The sequence below is a fragment of the Lynx canadensis genome, chromosome C2, assembly GCF_007474595.2.
Source record: "Lynx canadensis isolate LIC74 chromosome C2, mLynCan4.pri.v2, whole genome shotgun sequence".
Classification (NCBI taxonomy): Eukaryota; Metazoa; Chordata; class Mammalia; order Carnivora; family Felidae; genus Lynx; species Lynx canadensis.
In genome coordinates, this window is record NC_044311.2 from 50,302,903 (window position 1) to 50,327,821 (window position 24,919).

General features: G+C 43.9%; 1 protein-coding gene across 1 annotated transcript in view; it reads left to right on the forward strand.

Moving 5' to 3' along the window:
• The first annotated feature begins 6,019 nt into the window (after positions 1–6,019).
• Positions 6,020–24,919, forward strand: part of KCNAB1 (potassium voltage-gated channel subfamily A member regulatory beta subunit 1) — a 300,690-nt gene continuing 281,790 nt past the window's right edge. The window contains exon 1 of the mRNA XM_030329018.2: positions 6,020–6,842. Coding sequence (XP_030184878.1) covers positions 6,622–6,842 — 221 coding nt within the window. The 5' untranslated portion in view covers positions 6,020–6,621. The remainder of the gene's footprint in view (positions 6,843–24,919) is intronic.

A 24,919-nucleotide genomic window follows, 5' to 3' on the forward strand; every position in this document is an offset into this window, starting at 1 on the left:
TTTATTTATTGTTTGTCAGTTTATTTATTTTTGAGAGAGAGACTGCATGAGTGGGGGAAGGACAGAGAGAGACAGAGAGAGAATCATAAGCAGGCTCCACGCTGACAGCACAGAGCCTGACACGGGACTCAAACTCACGAAACTGTGAGATCGTGACCTGAGCTGAAACCAAGAGTCAGACGTAACCGACTGAGCCACCCAGGCGCCCCCATAAAATGGCACTATTTAAGGCCCTTCTCACAAGGAGGCTCTTTCAGGGAGAAGCAGTATGCACAGCGTTGAGAACCAAGTCTCTGGAGCCAGGCTACCCTGAGTAAACCCCAGCTGTGCAGCTTCCTGCCTGTGTCACCTTGGGCAGGTCATTTAACTTCTCTGTGTCTCATGTTTCCTCATCTATAGAGTGGTGTTGAAAACCTATTACTCCCCATGGGATTACGTGCTAATTAAATGAGTTAATACACGGGGAGTGTTGGTAAGAACTCCTAGGCTATAGGAGGCGTAGTGTAAGTCTTACCGGTGTTAGTAATTGCCGGGGTCTCCTGGTGAGCTGGCTTAATAAAGGACTTCCCAACAGCCCTTGCTTCTAGTAAATCGAGATGGTACTTAGCAGTTATCAAGTGCCTATTTCGTGCAATTTCTGTAATTACCCAAAGAGGCATGTCCTTGCACCATTCTTTTGGTGAAGATTCTGAGGTGCAGGGAGGTGGAGCACCCTGCTCAGTGGCACGCAAGGAACGGGCAGGGCAGAGCTGGGATTCACCCCCAGCTCTAGCTGACCCCACGCTCTCGAGTCCTCCCATGTGGCCATGAAGACTCTTTGCTGATCATGAGAGGCTAGGGTGCAGGTTAAGTAGCCTATGGCCTGTTCCTAACCAGCTCTGCCATGACTCAATGACCCTTTGACATTAACGCCCAAGAATTCCGAATGTTGGGTACTGAATCAAGACCAGCTGAGACACAGGTGAAATCTCAGAGTAAGTGATAATTTGGCTCCCTGTGATCTTGTAACCTCCACAGCTCTCTGTGAAAGCACCCTGTGGAATCTATATGGAGCCCTCTCATATGTCAGATGAGAGAACAGAGGCAGAGAGCTATAATGACACCCGGGGTCAGAGGCAGAGTGACAGAGCTGGGTTTGGAATCTGGGTCTTTGCCCGCAGGCCTCTCTCTACCACCTCGTGACACATCTGGGGGTGCTGATTACACATGCCCAGTATAAAGCGAGCCCTTGAAAGGGAAAATTGGCAGAATAAGGAGATCATTAAGAACAGGGGAAAGTGCTAGAAATGCCTTCAAAAGCACCACTTCTTGTATCAAGAGTTACCATGTAGAGGCTTTACAACTTTGTGGAAAGGAACAAAGGAACAGAGTTCTATTTGGAGGTCTTCTTTGTAGCACATTTGTAACATTGGCTCGGGACATACGGAGTGGCACAATAATATCCCTGTCGTCTAATTATGACTTTCAGGAGCATCTTCTTTAGAGTGCTCCGGTCATTTCTCTTGACCAGTTATAAGAATTAAAAACATGGGGGCACCTGGGTGGCTCAGTCAGTTAAGCATTCTACTCTTGGTTTAGGCTCATGTCATGATCTCACAGTTCATAGGATCGAGCCCTGCATAGGGCTCTGGGCTGACAGTGGGGAGGGAGCCTGTTTGGGATTCTCTTTCTCTCCTTCTCTCTCCGCCCCTTCCCTGCTCTCTCTGTCTCAAAATAAACGTTTTTTTTAAAAATTAAAATCAAACAATATCTAATATCTGCACTGGTTTGTGAGGGCTGCTATAACAAGTTACTATAGATTGAGCCACCCAGGTGCACCCCATCAGTTAAGTGAGTTAAATGTCTAACTCTTTCTTTTCTTAAAATACGTTTATTAATTTTCAGAAAGAGAGCATGTGTGTGAGCAGGGGGAAGGGCAGAGAGAGAAGAGACAGAGAATCCAAGTGGGCTCCCCAGGCAGGGCTGGGCCTCATAAACTGAGATCATGACTGTTGTGAGTTCATGACCTGAGCCCAAATCAAGAGTCGGTTGCTTAATGACTGAGCCACCCAGGCACCTCGCGTCCGACTCTTGATTTCAGCTTGGCTCACAATCTCACCGTTGGTTATGGGATCAAGCCCCGCTGGGCCTGGGCGTGCAGTCTGCTTAAGATTTTCTCTCCTTCTGCCCCTCCCCTGCACGAGTGCTCACTCTCCCTCCCTCTCTCTCTCTCTCTCTCTCTCTCTCTCTCTCTCTCTCTCTCTCTCTCTCTCTCTGAATTCCGGCCCCGCCTCCAACAAACAAAATAGGGTAGATTAGTGGACTGAAACAATAGAAATTTATATTTTCTTGATTCTGGAGGCTAGAAGTTCAAGACCAGGGTATCAACAGGGTTGGTTTCTTCTGCGGCCTCTTTCTTTGGGTTGCAGATGGCTGTCTTCTCTGTGTGTCTTCAGAGGCTTCCTTCCATCTGTGTATCTGTCTGAATCTCCTCTTATAAAGACATAAGTCATATTGGATTCGGGCCTGCCTTAATGACCTCATTTTACTTTAATTACCTCTTTAAGGACTGTGTCTCCAATACATTCATATTCTGAGGTACTTACCGAGAGTTAGGACTTCATCATATGAACTTGGTGGAGGGACCCAATTCAACCCATAACAATAGATCTCACATTTGCATCTATTTTTTTTTTTTAATTTAAGAGTTTAAAAAAATTTTAAATTTATTTTTGAGACCGAGAGAGACAGCAAGCAGGGGAGGGGCAGAGAGAAAGGGAGACCCAGAATCTGAAGCAGGATCCAGGCTTTGAGCTGTCAGCACGGAGCCCAATGCGGGGCTCAAGCCCATGAACCTTGAGATCATGACCTGAGCCGAAGTTGGACACTTGACCAACTGAGCCACCCAGGCGCCCTGCATTTACATTTATGTCTACGTCTGTCCTTATATCATTGTCTGTGGGTCTTATCTGAACCCGAAATGATGTTAATAATTCCTCCAAATCCTATTGTATGACAATAACAGGACACATCTCTAATTTCCCCACCTTAATTAGCACGTGGCCTGTTAGCACAAACTTATTAGGAATGAGCTGCTCACAACCAACTATGTAATTCCCTGGCCCCTGAGACCTACTGCTCCATTAATGCTGGGAAGGGTGAGCACAGCTGGGGAAGTCACCGAGCTGCTGGCGGGCTATCAAAGCCCGTGTGGTGTCAGATCTGAAAAGGCACACTGCGGGTAGCAAGAAAGAAGCTTGCACCGGAGCGCTTCTCTGGTCTCCATTCTTTGATTCTCTTTGAGGTGGACTAAAGGCAGACACTTGTCAATACACAAGGGGTGCAGATGTGAATGTGGGGCAATTATTGGCTCCTTTAAAGTAAGCAGGCTGTGTGAAGCTAGAACGTGCAGGATTTTTTTTTTTCTTTTTCCTTCTTTTTAAGGAATCAAGTTTATCCAAGAATTTGGCATCCTCCCTTCCTGCCGTGTTCTTTCCTTTGCTTCCTTATCTCCCTCTTTCAATTATTCATACGGTGAGGGCCTGCTAGGCATAAGGCACTGGGCTCAGTCCTGTGAGAGGTAGGAAGGGGACTCTGAGGCACTCGGCTTTGCAGGTTTTGTTCTGCTAACCTCACCCCTGCTCTGGTTTGGGTTAGCGAACTGTGTTAGCTATGTTGGCTAACGGTGCTGATCTCTGGCCCTCCCTCCTCCCCCCTCCCTGGGGACTTGGTGGCACTACTTCATCAGCCCTCGGCCACCTTCTCACACCTCCTTCCCCTCCGTCAGTGCCCAGGCAAGCTCCTGGCCATCCGGGCCTATAGGGATCACCAGGCTCTGTCTCGCCTTCCAGGCTGCTTTGTTTTCCTCTCTTTCTGAGCTCTTCCTTTTGATGCCTCCCACTTCTTCCTCTTCTCCTGATTCACATCGATCATCTCCGATGAGCAAGCTTCGTGTGAAAACACAAAGGTTCTAATGATCTGCTTCCTCTCTGCCCACTGTTATTTATTCCAGGGAACACAGAGCTCATCAAGAACTCCCTCCTTGGAGCCAAGGGAAAAAGAAGCCATCATTTGTCCTTTTCCACATCCCTCATCGCATCTGAAAGCTATTTCCCAACCACTGAGCGTTAGGTCGTATATTTATTTTTTAAAGTCATGAAGGATTAAGGATTGAGCTTCCACAATGTGATTTAAACGTTATCTGCAGGTTATAAAACGTTAAGATTCATCTCTGGATTAGAATCCAAAATAAGCACATACTCTGCTTAAAAACTTCATTCTTGGGGTGTCTGGGTGGCTCAGTCGGTTGAGCGTCTGACTTTGGCTCAGGTCATGATCTCGCGGTCTGTGAGTTGGAGCCCCCCGTTGGGCTCTGTGCTGACAGCTCGGAGCCTGTAGCCTGCTTCGGATTCTGTGTCTCCCTTTCTCTCTGCCCCTCCCCTGCTCATGCTCTGCCCCCCTCTCTCTCTCTCTCTGTCAAAAATAAATAAACAGTAAAAAACATGTTTTTTTAAATTCATTCTTATAACTTAATTTGGCAAGAAGTGGTCAGACCTGTTTGTTGTTGTTGTTGTTGTTGTTTTTCCAATCACACAGACATTGCCAGAATGTGTATTCTCCCCATACTTGCCAACCCCTTGGAAGACCACCTTCCTCCTCTCCTGCTAATCAGATTCATGCCCTGTGCAAAATCCTGCTCCTCTACGAAGGTTGCCTGGGAACCCATGAGCTCCTTGCGGTCCAGACTCTGTCTAAGCCATCTTTGTACCTTAGCAACAAGTAGAGCCAGGTACCTAATAGAGATTCGGCAGAAGTGTGGGGAATGAATCAAAGAACTTTTCTCCAGCCTTCTGTAATTACTTCTCTGCTTAACTCTAACATATTTAGTGCCTGTACCACTCATTTGAACACTGATGCACCTCTGACTTGTTAATTAGTCCCTTTAAGACTGGATGCTTTGTCCTTCCCACACAGATTGCCTGTTCCTTGAGGGAGAAGGACAGTGCTTCACCCCCCCCCCCCCCATGTTTCTATTGCCTAGCACAGAGATGGTGCTCACAAATGTTGTCAATTTAAGCCCTGTTCCTTTTCACTGGACAGCAATGTCTGTTGGGGACCACGTTCAGAAAACTGATCTTGCAGAAGCCACAATTTTATTGTAAGGGCGTCTATAAAAGGAGTGTGGCTTCCATGCGTTTCAAACGGAGAGATAAAGTGTTCATCAGCCAACTGATGCTTAGTTTTGTTCAACCACATATTTTGAGCCATTGCTTTGCACCTGACACTGAACCACACAATGTTTCTACCTCACATGGATTCAAAGTCGAGAGGAGTGTTTTGCTGCCCACCCCTGACTTGGGGACAGTGTTTGTCATCACCAGTGGCCCTGGGTGACTGGTGGGCAATGGACATAGTTCCAGCCGCCTGGCCTGGACTTTCTGGGTGGTGTGGACCTGCTGCTCACCCTGTGTAGCCCCCTTCTGGGTGGTGCCAAATTGCTGCCTCTTCCCCTATCCCTGGTCCTCTGAGATCCAGAATAGATTTTCACGGCAAGTTAGCTGACTCCAAAAAGTCTGCACTGTGGTTTTTCAAGAAACTTCAAACTTACCGTCTTCAGGAATAACGCGGGAAGGGGAAATGAACTCTAACAAGGCTAATAACAGGGATTTCAAGTAGTGTTTTAGTAAGCCAGTCACAGAGTATTCACGTGTTAATTCACTGGCATGTTCCGTGGCAGAAGCACCCCCACTCTGCCTTCCCCCACTTCCAACTGTTGTGCTGCAGCAAGATTTGGTCTGAATCTGGGCAGACCCCCCCTCCCCCCTTTATGAGCTGCCCTCCAGATTCTGTTACAGCAAGTGTCTGGTGAAAGTGGTCCCTGCCTTGTCGCACACAAAGGCTAGGAGCTCTTTAAAGGGGCCAGCCTGCGCTTCTGTGCAGCTGCAAACATTTGTCAGTGTGGGCTCAGCAACCCAGGCTTTCGCCTGAAAATGAGTGGGGAGGGGTCTTGAGCACTCCCCCTCCCCCCCCCACCCCAGACCTCCCGGAGTGGGGCGGGGAGGGGAAGGAGCTGACAGTCTGAGTGGATGGAGACCACCGGTCCCTGGGGACCAGCTTGCGATTAGCTGCTTCTTGGATGCTCCGCGTGCCAGTTGAGCATCCTGCCTGAGGTCCAGAGCGTGCTGGCGGCGCATCTTGCGGTATATGCCTGCGTGGATTTGAGCCATCGCCCAGAGGCGAGCCCGCATTCAGACACGGTGGACCGGCCCCGGCAGTCAGCGCGAATGCTCAGCTTTAGGCGTCTGCAAGAGCCTCCCGACTGCATGGATTTGGCAGTCTCATCAGCCGAGATTACTGCCCGGGAAGATTTGTGAGCCTGATCCGCGCTCCAGCTGCTGTGACAACTTCAGGGCTGGCTGTTTACTTCTCTCGGTGCCTGGGACTCTGTTGTGCACCGCAGCCACTCCTGCCACTTGCCCGGCTCTGAAGTCCTCTGCCGCGAGGACTCGTCTGACGGCATCCCCAGGAAGGGGGAGCAAGGAGGGGTTAAAAGACGAGCAGAAACCCCCCCAGCTGCTCAACCTCTCGTGACTGCCTGTGTTCTGGGGTTCTGAGAGGGACCGTGCGCTGCCCGGGGAAGCAATGCAAGTCTCCATAGCCTGCACAGAGCACAATTTGAAGAGCCGGAATGGTGAGGACCGACTTCTGAGCAAGCAGAGCTCCACCGCCCCCAATGTGGTGAACGCAGCCCGGGCCAAATTCCGCACGGTCGCTATCATCGCGCGCAGCCTGGGGACGTTCACCCCTCAGCATCACATTTCTCTCAAAGAGTCCACCGCAAAGCAGACTGGCATGAAATATAGGTATGGATGTAAGATTCCGTCTGCCCGGGGTTTCTGTGTTCTATACAGGTGCACTGGGGGACAGTTGATCGGTTTTGAGAAGTGACTTGCCCATGGATGGGTTGCTTAATTTAGAATACTCAGGTGTCTCTAAAATAGCTCCCTAGGAGAGGGGACACCCAAAGAGGTTGTGTTGTGTTGTGTTGTGTGTGTGTGTGGTATTTTTAAAAAAATGCAGCCCATTTTGTATATTCTAAAGTGTTACGAACACCTTTAGCAGTTGAATGAATTCCAGTCTGCAGAGACTAACACAACTGCTGGAAACTGGTATTGAGATCAGGGTAGTTTTTCAACAGCAAATGTGTTGGTCCTATTTTATGGTGCAGCCTGTAGTTTCTGTGCTTATACTATTCAAATTAGTTTCCCATCTAGTACTGCATTCTTATTTAGCTTTAGAAAGACCAAGACAGCAAATGCTGTGCAAGCTCTTAAGGAAGTTTTGTTGCAGGAAGAAACGCCTATAAAGGTAGATTAGGTTGAACACTGACACGTTTAAATCTAAATTACCACTCGGAATAAAATGGAGACCTCCTTGTGAAATACGGAGAAAAAGTCATTCGTTTTAATATGCGTTTCCTCATAAATTTTTAAGATCCCTCTTCCTCTAGCTTATTTTCCATAGCTGGAGGCCTTCCCAGTACTAGTTGATGCTCTCTTTCATAGAGAATGACTTAAATTTGATAAGTAGAAAATTTCATTATTCAGTTATGTGACTCCTGCCTTCTCATGCTATCTGCCTTGCACTGAGCCCTCCTGGCTTTATTTCTTTAAAACTGCTGTCCTTCCAGTCTCAACGTGGTTGCAGAGGTAGAGGAGAGAAGCTAATGAGGCATCTTCCAAAGGCTTTGGTTATTCTACTTTGCAGATACGATTTTGTCAATTACTCACATTTAACTATCCCTCATCTCTGTTGGGAGCCAGGTTTCAGGATGAAAGGAACTTGATGCAATGAACATAATGCACACCTCAGGCTTCCCACGTGGGGTTTCTGCAATAGGCATTTAAACCCATTTCTACAAAAGTTACCCTTGCAAAAGTTTCTTTGTAGAGGTACTGGAGAGCTCCTCCTTGCAAAAGCACCAAGCACTGTTGTTTTGATGGATTTTTGAGCCATCAAGAAAGCAAGCCGTGTGTTTGGGGGAGGCACTAAAATACCATAGCGAAAGCTTTTTGCCCCAACCCGGAAGGATGCTAGCAGCCTACCTTCATGCAACTCTGTTTTTCCCAGTGTTTACATGGTGGGGAAGGGGGGGCCCCACAGTGACTGTTAGCTAACTGAGACCGCAGCCTCCAGTGCATTGGCATTTTGTATCGCAGCTGACTTGTGTGGCACACACCCAACCCTGCCCTGAGGGCTCTGGTCTGCCTGCAGTCCAGCTGCTGTGAGGGAAGACAAGCTGCTGTCTTGATCAGCAGGGCCCCTAGGAATGGGACTCTGGGAGATCAGGCGGATCGCAGAGGTCACTTGAATGGTGGCCGCCAGCATTCTAGCAGCACCATGAGCTTTATTTCTGTAAACCAGAAGAAATAAAAAGTAATACCCTTCCTTTCCTGTGGCAGAGTTTCATAGTTGCTTATGGATCATTGTGTTGGAAGAGTTTGGTTTTGCGAAGCTTCTCAGAAGGCAGGAGATATCCAGGAAGGTTTTTCTGGTGATATGTGCAGCTCAGCTCAGGTTGGATAATAACTGTCTCTCTTTACAAAAGCTCAGTGTGCGAGTAAGATTCACGTGGGCACCTTCCATTCCTGGCAACTAAGGACAGCTCTTTTCTGACAAAAAGTTAGCCATCTGCGTTTTTCAGTATTCTTAGACTCCTTTGTGACTTATGGTGACTGGACAAGATTCTCCACTTGCCTTTTATTCTGAACCATCCTACCCATGACAGGCAGGTGGTTCTCTGTGTGTGTGAATGCGACTTAACCCCTCTCTCCTTCAAATTCCACTCAGTGCCTTTAGGAAAGAGGTTGAAATTATGCCAAATGTACACTTAGGGTTGGAGAAAGAAAGAGAGAGGGAGGGCGAGAGACAAGCTCTGCACTTTATAAAAAAAAAAAAAAACGGGATAGAAATGTTATTATTAGCCCAATTATCATTTTCTTTGTCCTTAATGTCACTAAAATAGCATGTGTTATTGATAACAAATAGCAAAAATTTAAAAAAGTGGCTAACTGTGTTTACAATAACCTTGTCATCCTTGAAAATGATTTCCATAGGAATAGCTTAAGCTAGGATTTATAAATTCTACAGAATAATAAAAAAAAAAAACCCAACAACAGCAACAACAACAAAAAAAACCCAGTGTCTTTTCATTCATCTTTTTGCCAAGGGGAGGGCTCATAGCTTTCATCAGAATTTGAAAACTGTCCACCACTCACTTTTCTTTTTTATCTAAAAGCAGTGTTACAGAGTGAAGAGGTATTTTAGTCAACAAATATTTATTGAGCATCTATTCTGTACCAGGAGCCCTACTAGAACTGGGCTCCCAAAGGTGCAGACAGCAGACAAGGTTTGAGGCTTACATTCAGGTTGGGGAAGCAGACCACAAGCAAGAAAACAAATCATAAAATCTATTAGGAGACATTCGTAGGAAGACTTTATTTGGGGAAGATGATGGTCATGCCTGGGCTAACTTCTTCACCTTGAGGCTACTGTCCCTGCTTCAGTTCCAGAATTACGCCTGCATCTTGGGGCATGAGTGAAAATGTGCCCATATCTGCCATCTATCTGCCAACCCAGGGACTTCCCTCAGGTGCTACCTGGACATTGAGGACCTACTTGTTACAACCCTGATAAAAGAGTAGAATGCCTCTTACTTACCTGATGTTTTATAATTTTTATGTTTTAATGCTTATTTATTTGAGAGAGAGAGTGCAAGTGGGGAAGGGACAGAGAGAGGGAGACAGAGAATCCCAAGCAGGCTGTGTGCTGTCACACAGAGCCCAGTGTGGGACTTGAACCCATGAACTGTGAGATCATGACCTCAGCCAAAACCGAGATGATTTAACCGACTGAGCTGCCCAGATGCCCTCACCTTATAATTTCGAAAGCCCAACTCCTATAATAGCCCATGATTACCGTTCATTAATCAGGAACTCATGAACTTGGGATTTAGAAAGAATTAATTTATACTTGTGTGAAGCATCTGAATTCTGCAAGAATAAATACTCAATAACCTTCACAGCACCATTGTGCTAAAAGCTTGCTTAAAGTTAGCTATTGTTTCAAGGCCGAGGATAAAAAAAAATCCACTAGAAAAATCTGCTATTCAAAGGCTACTTTTAGCCCAAGAGAACAAGATTCCACCTGTTATTCTGGGGACTATCCTGTATGTAAACAACATAAGACTATTGTGTTTCTTACAGTTTTTACACTTGTGCTTTGTTAATGCAGGAGAGTTGCTTTATTTTAGTTTTGTGTGTGTTTTGAATCTCCGAGTTCATCACACTGTGTTAAAGTTTGATGTATGCTCTGTAACCATACATGATCGATGTAGATCCGTACGTACCTTTCATCATAAGGAAGCCAAATCACTGAGAATAGAAGTTAAATCAGATTTGTTTTTTGGGTTGTTTTTTTTGTTTTGTTTTTTGGTTTTGCTTATTTGGGTGGTTGGGTGTCTTTTTTAAAATAACTTTTTACAATGATTCTACTAATATTTGACATGGTCTCAGGCCTTTTGTCATTCAGATTTGAGCATATTTGTACCGATATCTACCCACCCCCATTCTGATATTGTTACTTTAGTCCTAGAACAATTTGAATATTGATGGACTCAATTCATTGAGAAAAATCTTACCTGTAATATATACACCCATATCAATAAAACTTTGTGCTGTAATGTTACATAAAACAGGCTTTGAAGTTAAGAGAACCCTTTACAAGAATCAATATTGTTGAGCAATAATCTTTAAATTCCACTTTAAGAAGTTACTTTTTCCAGTTTTTTTTTTTGTTTTGTTTAGCTTTTTAATGTTTATTTCTGAGAGAGAGAGAGAGAGAGACAGCAAGCAGGGGAGGGGCAGAGAGAGGGAAACACAGAATCAGAAGCAGGCTCCAGGCTCTGAGCTGTCAGCCCAGAGCCCAATGTAGGGCTTGAACCCACAGGCTGCAAGATCATGACCTGAGCCAAAGTCAGATGTTTACCTGACTGAGCCACCCACGCACCCCACTTTTCCCAGTTTTTTAGGTTAATCACCTTGTACCATTTTGGCCACTTAAAAGTGTTTTTGAAATAAGTACAGATTCACAGGAATTTGTAAGAAAAATATGGAAAGCTTTTGTGTACCCTTAATCCAGTTTTCTCTAGTGGTAACATCTTGTATAACTATAGCACAACCTCAAAACCAATTAACTGACATTGCCATAATCCACAGAATTTATTCAGATTTGACCAGTATACGTGTATTCGTATGTGTGTATCTTTGTATGTCCATGCAGTTTTATCACATGTAGAAGTTTGTGTAACCACCACCACAGTGAAGAATCAGAATTATTCCATCACCACGAGGGTCCCTCATGCTTCCCCTTTGTAACCACATCCGTATAACCTTCCCCAATCCCTACATAGTCTTTGGCAACCACCGCTCTCCGATCTGGCTCCATAATTTTCTTTCTTCAAGAACATTTTATGTAAATGGAATCATACAATTTGTAATCTTTGGGGATTTTTTTTTCCACTCAGTATAATTCTCTTCAGACCCAACAGAATTGCTGTGTGTCTCAGTTCATTTCTTTTTATTCCATGGTTTGGATATTTCAGTTTGTCCTTTGGTGGATGAATGGTTTAAAAAAAGTCAGGTTGTTGTCCTTATTTTTAGCATGCATTAGATAACTTCAGATTACAACATTATCCTCAAATTCCTTCAGTGCCATTCAGTAGCTCAGGGAATAAAAATCCAAAGTACCTAACCTGGCATCTGAGGTCCTTCATGGTGTGGCTTCCATCATTTTTTCCCAGTTGTGACTCTGTTCTCATCTTTCCTCTGATGACCACGTGCATTCTCAGAAGTACCTACTTGGGAGAGGACCCATCACAGTGCCTGGAACCTTCTTGGTTTTTTGGTGCTTCTGTATCATTTCCTGTTCTGGTTGTTCTATTCTAGAATTCTCCTACCTCACTTGACCAGGCAAGACCAAGACCTTGGTCTTGGTCTACCCACCCCCTCCAAGACCAAACACTAGCATAACCTTCTCAATAAAACCTTGCCCCGCTCCACTCCACTTAGCATTAAATACTCACTCTTTCGTGCCCCCACTGCAACTGGTTCTTACTTCTGGGATGGAGATTATTGATGGCATACTGTTGCTATTATCTATTTGTATCCGTGTCTTCCCCGGCAGTCTGTGAGCAGCTTGAGTTTTGGATTTTATTCATCTCTGTAACCCCAGAATCTAATCTGGCACCTGGCACATGAGAGTTACTCGATAAATGCTTGGAAAACGAATGGCTATGTCTGTGGGACGCTATTGTAAATGCCAAGTGGGAGGGTTGTCTCTTGAGTCTTTACAGTTTGGTGTGACTAGGTATGTACACAAGAAGGCTGCATATGTGAGTGATACAAAGAAGGATTGTTGCTATAGTTTGAAGAGACCTCATTTAGCAGGGGCTGTAGGAGTCAGGGAGAGGTCACATGAGAAAAGCCAGGGAAGCTTGGCATTGAAGAAGGAGAAACGCCAAGATGGGCACAGAGCAGGAGGGGAACAGGCTACAGCAGGTGGGCAGCATGTCCCAAAGACTGCACTTGCAGGGTTGAGAAATCATAGAATAGGGCAGAGGGTCCGTGCAGGGAGGTGGCGGAGAGAGCATCTTGTAGGTAAAGAAGGGTCAGATTATGGCACCTCGGAGGCCAGGGGAATCCGTTTGAGGCATCAGGTGAACATCAGCAATGGAGGTTGCTGATTTTTGAACAGGTTGTCTCCTTAAAGTTCTGTTAAGAAAGGATTAACCTGGCAGTTGTTCCAAAAACAATTTGCGGAGTTGTAAATGTGAGGTAAGAGAATGTGCTTTAATTCTGTAGCATTCCCTCTTTTCCTACAGAGAATCGAGACTACACAGAAGACTCAGACCAGATGCTTTTCCCATGCTCCTCCTTTCGCAGCCTCTTTATTAAAGCACACGTGTCATCCACCGTTCCTTACCTCCCACGAATGGTGGGCAGGTTTTGAATCAAAGCAATTGAAGTGAAAGATCAGTCTTGTCAGCCGATTACGTAAAAGGCACCGAATGTGTGTATGTGTGTGTGTTTGCGCACATGCGTATGGAGAAAAGTGGGAGGAAATAGGTGGGCTGAAGAGGGGGGAAGAGAAGAGCCTGCTCTGTGGCTGTGTTTCAAATAGAAATATTTGATTTCAGTCCAGAGAAGAGAGCAGCTTGGTTTTTTAGAATGTCAGTTTTTTTTTTTAAGAGTACCGTTGTCGTTTCCACTGATAGCATGGGCTTTCCTCTCTTCCTCAAAGCAAAATGGTGAGAATGGGGAGGTGGAGAAACCTTCCTGAAAATTAGTTGCTGATTCAGTCTCATAGAGTTTATTCCACCTCTGCAAGACAGCAGTCAGAAGTCTGGCATCCATGGGCTGGTGAGAAAATGGTAGGAGGGGAGGCAGCCTCCCGGAAGTTGTTAGGCAAACGTCGTTCCAGTTCCATGGTTCTGGAAGAGTGTGTGTGTGTGTGTGTGTGTGTGTGCACACATGCGCCTGTGTGTGTGCATGTGTGGGGCACATACAAGTGAAGGAATCTTTCCAAAGTGTTTCCAGAAACAGCTCATCTTCCAGCTGTAATCTTCAACTGGGTTGTTGCAGATGAAGTCTCTAACCCCAATCCACGCAATGCCCCCCTTCAGAAGTGTACTCCTTTTATAGAAATCCTTTCTTTAAAGAAAATTCTGCAAATACTTGAACTTGTGGTAATTTTGAGAAATGTTCTGAAGGGAGGAAAGAAATCCCATTATGTTCACAAGGGAAATCAGATTGATATATTTGACTTTGAATTTTCAAACTCATTTCTTCAAGTATATAATCTGTCATTAGTATATTGAATGGAATGAGATTTAGGTCCAGTGAATCTGATCAAAACATAGGATTCTTGGCTTTTTTTTTTTAATTTGACATTCCTTTTAGGAGAGAAAACCCCGGTATGAGAAGAATTGAATTCAGAAGCGTTGATTCCTACTTTACAGGAATATCAAAGCCATTCTGGTAGTCATTATTAGACTATGATAAAAAATTATTCAATGTTGCCAATTAATCATTGTTGTATGTTTAAAAAATGTTTTGGTCACCAGTTTCCTGCTCTTCAGAATTAGAAAATAAACAGTGATAGAGAGTGAAGAACTTAAGGCAAAAGTCTTAAAAATATCCATTTCAATACTTAGAATTTTTAATCTTATGTGATCACTAGAAATAAGTAAATTTGTAGTGGAGGCTAGTGCTGAAGGAACTTTAGATGCCGTCCAATTCAGTCCTATTATTTTATACAGAATGGCCAGTTCCTTCATCGAAGTTACTCAAGGAGGTGATGGGTGAGTCAAGGCCAAACTCAGGTGTCCTGACTGCAGGAGCAGGATTCCTTACTTGTCTTAAGCTTCTACACTGTAGCCTCTTGGTTACCCTCCATTTTTCAACATTGAAAAGAAGGACAGTACATAAAATGCTTCTAGAAAGGGCAATTTTCTTCTATACAAATGCAGTTTCCAGTTCAAACTTTTCTTTAGAAGAAGCAAAGCCTTATTGTGCAGTAAGAGAGCCAAAGACACTTTCTCCATCTATTACAGAAGTGTGAGGACCCCAGAGGAGCTCCCTGGCTCTCTCTACTTGTACATGTTCTGAAACTGGATGAAAATTCAGTTCCAGAAGATAGTGTGCTTAGTGTCACAGTTTCTACAGAACTGGTGTCTCAGAGACCTACAAAACCATGGGCTCAGATGATGGGACAGTGCTCCATGTCAACCTGGGGTATGAAATGTTCATTGGGACATTCAGTACTGAACAGACATTACTCTCTTCCATGCTTTTAGAGATTACTTTGAAAGTCTGCTCCTGAGAGTCAGAATCAAAATACATTTAAAAATCCTCATTGCAGGGGCGCCTGGGTGGCGCAGTCGGTTAAGCGTCTGACTTCAGCCAGGTCACGATCTCGCGGTCCGTGAGTTCGAGCCCCGCGTCAGGCTCTGGGCTGATGGCTCGGAGCCTGGAGCCTGTTTCCGATTCTGTGTCTCCCTCTCTCTCTGCCCCTCCCCCGTTCATGCTCTGTCTCTCTCTGTCCTAAAAATAAATAAACGTTGAAAAAAAAAAAAAAAGTTAAAAAAAAAAAAAGTTAAAAAAAAAAAATCCTCATTGCAGGTTGATTTTCAGTTACTCAGATTGGAAACCAAAACAGAAGCCCAGCAGTGATGCTTTTTCTTGGAATCGACAACTAGGGAGGACTCTGAGAGCACTCGCACAGGCCATCTGGTCCAGCCCTCATGAGAAATCTGTCCTGTTTTTCCAATTTGTGCTGTGCAGCAGCTACTTGTAAAGGACCCTAAAGAAATATTGTGTAATCCCCTTTCACAGCAGTCATGGAAAAAAAAAAATTGGCTCTTCTTTCTAAGAATTAGAATCATTCATTAAGCTCTGAAACCTCCCAAGGAAGCCATCAAGTGAGGGTATTTGAGAACTCTTGTCTGTGGTCTGGACCCTAACAGTCATGTCATTTTGGAAAGTGAAGATAGAATGAGGGGCAAGGTGGCAAGGGTGGAGCAGTAAGGCAAGGGGAGGCACCCAGAGGCCTGCTGGAAGATCTCAACCTCCTATTGATGCCTGAGGCAGGAGATCCCTCCCATTCTGGTCCAGCACCTGCTCACCTGGCCTGACTGTTCTGTTGCTAGACCATCCAAGAGTCTAAAAAAAAATTTTTTTTTGACCATGACAAAATTCCTTCTTGCAATTGACTTGGCCCCTTTCAAGGTGCCCTGGAAGCTTCTGGAAGCTTCTTGGCCTGTCCCTGTTGAACTGAAAATGATATAGCTATAATTTCTTCGTCCATAAGTGTTCCCGAACTTGAAAACCATTACTAACATTTAGCCTCCTAATATTCAGGATGGTTCCAGTTTTTTCCTCCTAGATTTCATTTTCTGATTCCCCACAGTAATGAGGTTGCTCCTTTAAAGCCCCTGTACAATGTCTACATCTTCTTTAGGCCACCCAGAACTGGATACAATTCCAAGGAAAGGCCTAGACTTCTCAGTAAGGAATAGCAAGATCACCTAATAACAGAAACCTGCTTTGTCCCCTTGTTTGCATTTTATGGCCATGCTTACTGTTTTTAGGGGGGGAAACCATGTTTTTAAAAAATATATGTTTTTTAATGTTTGTTTTTGAGAGAGACAGAGACAGAATGCGAGTGGGTTAGGAGAAGAGAGAGAGGGAGACACAGAATAGGAAGTAAACTCCAGGCTCTGAGCTGTCAGCACAGAGCCCAACGTGGGGCTCGAACTCATGAGCGGTGAGATCATGACCTGAGCAGAAGTCGGGCACTCAACCCACTGAGCCACCCAGGCGCCCCGGGGGAGAAACCATTTTTAACACTTTGAACTAATCTTTGGAAAAAATTCCTGAGAAATATGTTTTAAAATTATAACTTATTAAAATCACGGAGGGTGACTGTGCTGATACATAGCAACTCTTAAGAGATCATTGGCTCTAAAGGTTACAAGAACAGTTGAAGTCTGTTGGGTTAAATAAGTGCATATCTAATCTATAGGTTTCAGTGGTAGTTGGGTATCCAAATAGAAAAACCTAATAGCTGATAATAGGATTCACTTGCTTTCTGATATCCTCTTATAGGGAAGTTGTTTTTTTAATCTTCCAGGTTTAAAGATCAAGGCAATTGTACAGAACCAGTATTAATAACAAGAAAAGTCTTCTGTGTTGGTAATTAGCATCTTCCAAGACAGTGGCCCTGAAGGGACTTGGCTGCAGGAAATTCCAACCACAGAGTTCTCCATGATGAGTTTCTATCTACTAGAAGGCCCATCTGGTTTAACAGAGCTCTTATATAAGAAAAGCGAGCTTTTTCCTGAAGAACATATGCTAATAAAGCACACTCTTTTCCATTTCTTTGAAATTAATTTCCACTTTAAACTTGGTTTTTATGTTACTGGGTTTTTGTTGTTAGAGTCTTTGGCCTGAGACCACAGCAACAAGCTGGTTATAAAAACTGACTGTGTAAATAGCGTGGCTTTAATGAATGCTACTCCTCTTTCAACTCAAGAACCAGCAAAGAATTCCTCTGAGGCATTTTGATGAAAACAGGCCTTTTGACTCACTAATACTCTATCACCTACCTCCTCATTCACAAGCACCTCTGCATTATGGAGTCTTTGCATATACTGAAAAGACTGGAAATGCTCAGAGAGTCTTTGTTTGATTTCACAGGGTTTTCGTCTTGATGGAAAACATATTTGTTCAGTTTTAAGAGAAGATCTATGAACTAAAACAAAAAGTGAGAGTTGGGAAATTCATGGTCTGACGTACAACTTCTCTCTTAATAATGGCCTCTCTTTCATTTGCAAGGAAGAAGTTTGGGGTTTCACTTTTACCCAAATACAGTTTCTCCCAAAGCCATCTTCTGAAATCAGGAGGCTCCCATCTTAGTCCACGAAAGCCCTGGGTCACCCCTTACCCAGAGAAGTGAGTGTGTACTTGCCTGAGAACGTCAGATTCCAGGAATTGTTTCCCTTAGGCAGGACCTTCCACAGTCCTGTTTCAGAAAGAGAGGTAATTTAGAAGGGGAAACAGCAAGTATGCTTAGGAAGCAAACCTGGACACTGCATAACATAGTTGTTTTCCTATTGCTGCCGCAACAAACTACCAAGTTAGTGCCTTCACCAACAGTTCTGGAAGTCGGGAGTCTAAAATCAAGGTGTCAGGAGGTCCGTGCTCTTTCTGGAGGCTTCAAAGTAGAAGTTCATGTCCTTGCCTTCTCCGGCTCCTCAAGGACACTTGCACTTTATATCTTGTGGCTCCTTCAAAGCACATCTTTCCACATCTGTTTCTGTCTTCACATCTCCTTTTCCTCACTTTGATCTGCCTGCCTCCCTCCTACAAGGACTCCTATGAAAACACTGGGTCCACCCAGCTAATCCAGGATAATCTCCCCATCTCGAAATCTTTAACTTAATCACATCCCCAAAGTCTCCTTTACTACATAGGGTAGCCTATTCATAGGTTTCAGAAATGAGGGCATGAACAACTTCCAGGGGCTGATGTACAGCTTACTGTAATACCATGGTGCTATGTTATGCAAGAGAGGGGAGAGTTGAAGGGACCCAAAGTATCAAGCATTACATCCTCCTCACTTTCTCTAACATCTAAGACTGATTTAGGTGAGGCAAGACCGCAAAAGGAAGAATGAGGTCACTGAAAATGCAGGGCACTGGGGATTTTCTCTGTGGATGGCTAGAGCTTAGGTTTCCAATCAGAATAAAAATTCCTGGTCACAACATACAGCTCCAGTGTGAAAAAGTTGAAACAGTATTATCTTGACCTTGGCAGTGACTGTAATGGCAGTTATCGCTTGAGTCTGTTCTGCTTGTAAGGCCCCTCAAGCTAACAGCTACTGGAGATACCCCTTTTTGCTTTTTGTTTTCGCCTTTCTTTTATGATCTAAGTACAAATGAGAAGATTTGGAGGTGGACATTAATAGAAAAACCCATGGATGGAGGCACCTGGGTGACTCAGTCACTTAAGCGTCAGACTTTGGCTCAGGTCATGATCTCACGGTTCATGACTTCGAGCCCTGCGTTGGGTTCTGTGCTGACAGCTCAGAGCCTGGAGCCTGCTTCGGATTCTGTGTCTCCCTCTCTCTCTTTTCCTCCCCCACTTTCTTTCTCTCTTCTCCTCCCCCCAAATATTAAATATATCTGCATCCAAATTTCATAACTAATCAGTGAGATGTGGATCCCACTCCATCCTATAGCATGTGGGGTGGCAGGAGCTGAAGCAGTGTGTCTTTCTTCCTGACATGATGCATCTGTGAGGCTCTGTGCACATCCTATAACAGACCTTCCATAAAACCCCTGCTGTTCCTACCTCGTTAATGTGGTCGTAACAACCTTGTGGGGAAGGAAAGGAGTTTCTTGCAGAGATGTGAAATTCTTTTTCTGAACCCTTCTATTAACTATTGTTCTCTTGAAGCCATTATGTTGACCAGTCATTTTAATCACAGAAAGGCTTTTCTTCTTATTTACAAAATTTGCATATATTCTAACACAAATTTTATTAAAAAATTTTTTTTTAATATTTATTTTTGAGAGCATGAGCAGGGGAGGGGTAGAGAGAGAGGGAGACACGGAATCTGAAGCAGACTCAAGGCTCTGAGCTGTCAGCACAGAGTCCGACGTGGGGTTCAAACCCACAGACTGTGAGATCATGACCTGAGCCGAAGTCAGATGCTTAACTGACTGAGCCACCCAGGCGTCCCTATTCTGACACAAACTTTCAAATGTTTTAATCTCATGCAGTTTTCCTCTGTGAATCTTTGTCTCACATACCAATAGAGGAAGGGGGCTGTTCCTCAGTTCTTTCCATCCCTTTCCAAAGGCCCCCAGCTCCTCTGTCAAGGTCTAGAGTAGTGGGCTTTGAAGATAGCACTCTTGGTGCCAAATCATTCAAATCTATATACCCTCTCTCGGAATGCAAGCATTAAGTACCAGATTGTATCAAACTGGGGGAGAAATATTAGTGGGCACAAAGTGAGCTAGAAGAAAAGATTCACTGGGAATCAGGAAGCTTTGAGAATTCAGAAATAGGGAGTCAAGAGTTAAAACACAACTTTGGCGTGTAATTGAGTCTCTCACGGCCAGATAGTGTTTCTTGGAGGGTGTTAGGGAGGCAATGCTCCGGTGAGAGGGGAGTGAGGAAGTGACCTCTTAGGGAACCTTGCAGGTCATGGACTGTGCTACCACCCCGAACTCTAGAGCTGGATGCAAGGCATCCGTTAGAATGCAGTGTGGAGGAAGTAATTCTAAAATGGGAAGGAGGGGCGCCTGGGTGTCTCCGTTGGCTGGGCAGCCAACCCTTGATCTCAGCTCAGGTCTCGATCTCAAGTGGTGAGTTCAGTTTCCACGTTGGGCTCCGTGCTAGGTGGGAAACCTACTTAAATAATCAAATGGGACTAGACAAGTATTGCTCTATAATCCCTCACAGGGCTGGACAACTCCATGTACCTTTCCAATTCCATCACGTCGCCTTTGTATATATGTAACAGTGTATTTAGAGCCACCAATGAACATCAAATACTACTTGTAGTACCCTGAGAGCAGGAAGGGAAGGAGCCAGACCTGTCTTTGCTCTCCCCTAAATTACCACCAACAGGGTCTGTATTCTAACGTAGAGAAGACATTGTCCTAACACAAATATAACACTGACAACATTGCTTAATGTTGACCAAAGAAAAGAACGATAAACCAACTGAAGTCTGTATGTTTATTGCAGTCATGAACTCTGCCTGGTTATAGGTCATCGATGACCACTAATGAAGCAAATGTGACGAGTTTAACAAGTACGCTTCCATTTCATTTTTTAGCAAGAAGGCAATACGATCGCATGATAATACCATTGATCAAAGCATTTGACTTTTAGCAGCGACTAGTTGTAGCAATAGACATAGTCATAAAATGTTTATGATTTTTCTTGTTGGTTATTGCTGCTAAGGATGTTAGCCATTTGACCACTTGATATTTTGAGATGGAAAGGCTTTGGGGACAGGGTTTAACAAAAGACAAATACAATCATTATCAGAATGTCTGAATAACATTCTATGTTACTAAAATCTTTGTTGATTGTCTCATGTAAACATTTTAACCAAGGAATTGAAAGAACTTAATACTATTTTTTATCTTTGAGGAGAACTTTGAAAGGAGGTAGAAGTAATATTATGCCCTTTTTCAATTACAGCAACTGAGGCACAAAAACAAAACCTAATGACACGTTGTGCAGTCTTTTGTTTTCAATTTTAAGTTCAGACAGCTTCTGACCAATCTTTTCCTATAGTGACCAGCATGTATTTATGCCAAGGGCAACTCAGAACAAAAAAAACTCTAACATTGGCAGGATTCTGTTTCCCTTTTTTAGCATGAGGCGGTGGAATGGTCCAGGTGCTTGGTGTCCTTCATTGTTACTCTAGCCAGAAAACCAGGGCAAAGACAGGACTAGATCAGTATAGTAGCACAAGGAATGTATACTTGAGCTCAGGGCTGATCCCAGAATCCATAGGCTGCAGGAAATTGAGAGATGATGTGGATTTTTTTTTTCATATTATTAGAAATTTGTCTTGAGTGGGAATAAGTGCATCTTTAGGTATTAGTAGCTAAAGTTACATGCAGCTCAGAGAGGAAACAGATACTTTACAGTTGATTTTTTTGGATAAATATTTAGTCCAGCAAAGTGTGTGTGTGTGTTTAAGGTACAAACACAAAACATGGATAATAGTAGCAAATGGTTCCATGGCCTAGTAGCCAAGGGTACTACAACATTTGTTTACCCAGCTTTGTCTTCACTAGCAAATTACTTAACTTCCCTGTACCCCAGTGTTTGTAAGATGGACCTGGTAATCCTTTATGGGGTTGTTTGAAAGATTGTATGAAATAATGTATGTAAAATACCCATTGTTATCCATCATAATTATCAATATCAATAACACGGGGACAAGAATAGATGAGGCTCTAAAGTATATGGTGATAGCATTGCAATAGGTCTTTTTTAAAAGTTTGTTTTTGCATGAGAATATTCATATTTTAGTCATTCCCCGTGTAGCACAATGTCTGGCTTGTTGTAGGTGACCAATAGAAGTTTGTTGGGTAGGTGATGAGAAATGGACAATGATTTCATTTTTATAAGCTTCAAAGTCTTCCAGGGGATTGTATTACAATATACTCTCTCGACTTTTTGTGCAGGCTTCGTTCTCTACCCGACTTGTCCCCTTGACAGTCATGAAGAGTTTTCTTTCCTTTGAAGGCAAGAATCCTATCTGCTTTTGACCTTGGCTGCTGAAAAGCCTGACCTGTGCTTGCTGTCCCCCATCGTGTCTGTTATATCTACTTACACCTAGCCTTGTACCAGAAAAGAATATGAGGCGATACCTCAAATCGCATGGCTTACAGGGAAGAAGACTAAAAATGGCAGGGTTGAGACAGGGATTCACGACGCTTGTAACATTTGTCTTATTCTCACCCTTAACAATGCACATGTCCTTGAGAAGCATCTGCTGGCCATACACTGTGTTGTTAGGAAAGACGAAAGTGCAGCTGTGTGCAGGGTCCTGAGGGAGAATCGTGCAGGGACGGCCTGAGTCTTTGTTTGTGTTGTTTTTCTGCGAAGAACGTGGGTCTGTGTCAGATGGTGATTCTCGAGTTCTCGCTTGATCCTTGACAAAGAAGGGGACATTGAAAGCAAGGTGGTTTATAAACCTAGATTCCTTATGGTAGTAAGCGGATTACGTCGTAAAGAGGGACTACCTCCATGCAAACTATACTTCAGGGGAAAATTATTTATATTGATAAATAATACAGGTATGTATTGGTCAATTAAAATACGGGATATAACAATTCCAAAAGCCCCTCAGTGACTTGGATTTTGAACAGAACATCATGTGCAAATAGAGCTGGCTAAGTCTTATGGAGGCACATCCAGTCACTCTGGCTTTTTCTCAATGGCTGCAGCAACCTGAGGGTCTGAATTCCCTGAGGACTTAGGCGCAGGACCACTTGATACTCCAAATCCAGATCCAGTCCCTCCAGCCCACACTGAGCTATCTACCCTTTTTTTCTGAGGTGCATGAGCGAGGAGGGATCTTCTGTATTGGTTGCAGTGGGGCAGATGTGGTGAGACCATTTAAAGATATTAATATATGTGGTTTCTCCCTGCACCTCTGCATTTTTGTCTTTGTTCAAGCAAGTAGCTTGTGCCTCCTTACTTGCAGAAAGTGTGTCTTTTGTTTCCAAAAGCCTCGGTCAGTTGAAGAGAACCAGTTTTGAGAGAAAAGGCATTTCTCAGATTAAGTTGAGATTCTGCTAGATGGGAGGTTCGGCCGGAAGTCTGAGGCCCCATAAGCCTTGGTCCCTGATAGCATGCAAAGAACGTGATAGGATCTCATAGGGAATGGCCCTGTGGTATAGACTGGATCCCTAGTCAGGGGCTCAATCTCCCTCGAGATCTATGAAGCTTCCTGTGTTGTGTGGAAGGAGCATAATCAACCACTGTGTAATCTCTGGGGTAAAGTGGACAGATGAGCAGTGGTGGGAGGGTTCCTTGGGAGGGTAAGACCCTGGGACCTAAGACAACCCAAGTGGCATGGAGAGGGCAAGAAGAGAGCGAATATCATCTGAAGGTAGAATTTCTTGTCAGCTTGGCAGAAGGGCTCCTTGCATTGAAATTAATTTATAGAAAAACGTTAACGTGCTATATTTCCCAAACACTTGAGCTTATGGTCTGCGATTCTTACTTGCTTTGTGTGTATTTTGGAAGATGCACAGGTTGGGCAGGAAGGACAATCTAGGCATCATTTCAAGATGGGAAGTCAGCCAACCAAAGAAGGATGAGGAAGAGGGTAAATTCTTCATGCTGCAGAGATAGGAGTCCCCAGGCATAGCCATGCAGAAACTGCATATATTTGTCTTAAGAGAGAATTTACTTTTACAGAAATAAGGAACTCTTTTTACTTGAATTTTTCCATCATTTCTTTTTTGTTCTGCCTTCACAACAATAGAAATTATTTATTTGGTTAAAAACTTCCTCTCACAGGTGCACTTATTTCTCAAAAGAATGATTAAATGTCTCCACTTTGATTTAGAACAAGAGAGAATGTTATTAAAATTGAAGCTGAGTTTTGTAGTACAGAGCTGTGTATAAAGAGAAAATTAAGGACTGTGAAGTTATCCTGGTGCTGTTACTGTCCCTTTGAGAGAGAACTGAGGCCAAGGAAAGTACAGATGTAGGGGTAAGGCAGAGCAACGCTGTTTTGGAGAGGCTGTTGATGGACCACATTATTACTAAACTCTCACGCACTGCTCTAACCACAGTGTAGCAGGAGTTAGTGGACAGATCTGTCTCATTATTCAACTATTGGCCTTAAATCTTTCTCATCTTATGATTATTCAGAATGGAGTAGGGGTTGTAGAGAATAGATCCTAGCAGAGCATTATGCTCATATATATATGTATTCTTAGCTATCAAGGTTGTTAGGATTTCTAATGAATGGATTCACTCAACAAATATTTCCTGAGCACTCGATGCCAGGTGCTGTTCTGGGTGTTGAGGATCAGGGGTGAACAAAACAGTCTTTGCCTTTAAAAAGTTTACGGTTTAGGGGTGCCTGGGTGGCTCAGTCGGTTAAGTGTCCAACTTTGGCTCAGGTCACTTTCTCACAGTTGATGAGTTCAAGCCCCACGCCGGGCTCTGTGCTGACAGCTCAGAGCCTGGAGCCTGCTTCAGATTCTGTGTCCCCCTCTCTCTCTCTGCCCTTCGCCTGCTCACGCTCTGCCTCTCTCTTTCTCCCTCAAAAATGAAAACATTAAAAAAAATTTTAAAAGTTTACATTTTAGGGGCACCTGGGTGGCTCACATCATGATCTCACGGTTTGTAAGTTCAAGCCCCACATCAAACGCTGTCTGCTGTCAGAGGCTCACATCATGATCTCACGGTTTGTAAGTTCAAGCCCCACATCAAACGCTGTCTGCTGTCAGAGCAGAGCCCACTTCAGAGCCCACTTCTCTCCCTCTCTCTGCCCCTCCCCCACTGGTATTCTCTTTCTCAAAAATAAACAAACATTTAAAAAATAATTAAAAAAATAAAATAAATAGTTTACATTTTAGAAGAGGGAGAGGAAGAAACAAAAAAAATGTTTAGCCTATCAGGAGGTGACACCTGCTATGAAGATAAGCAGAACAAGCGGCAGAAAGTCCTATTTAAAGAGGATGGACAGGGATGTTTTTTGATAACTTTGCACTGTAGGCTGGAAGAAGATGAGAGAGTGAGCCTTCTGAGCATCTGGAGGAAAATCA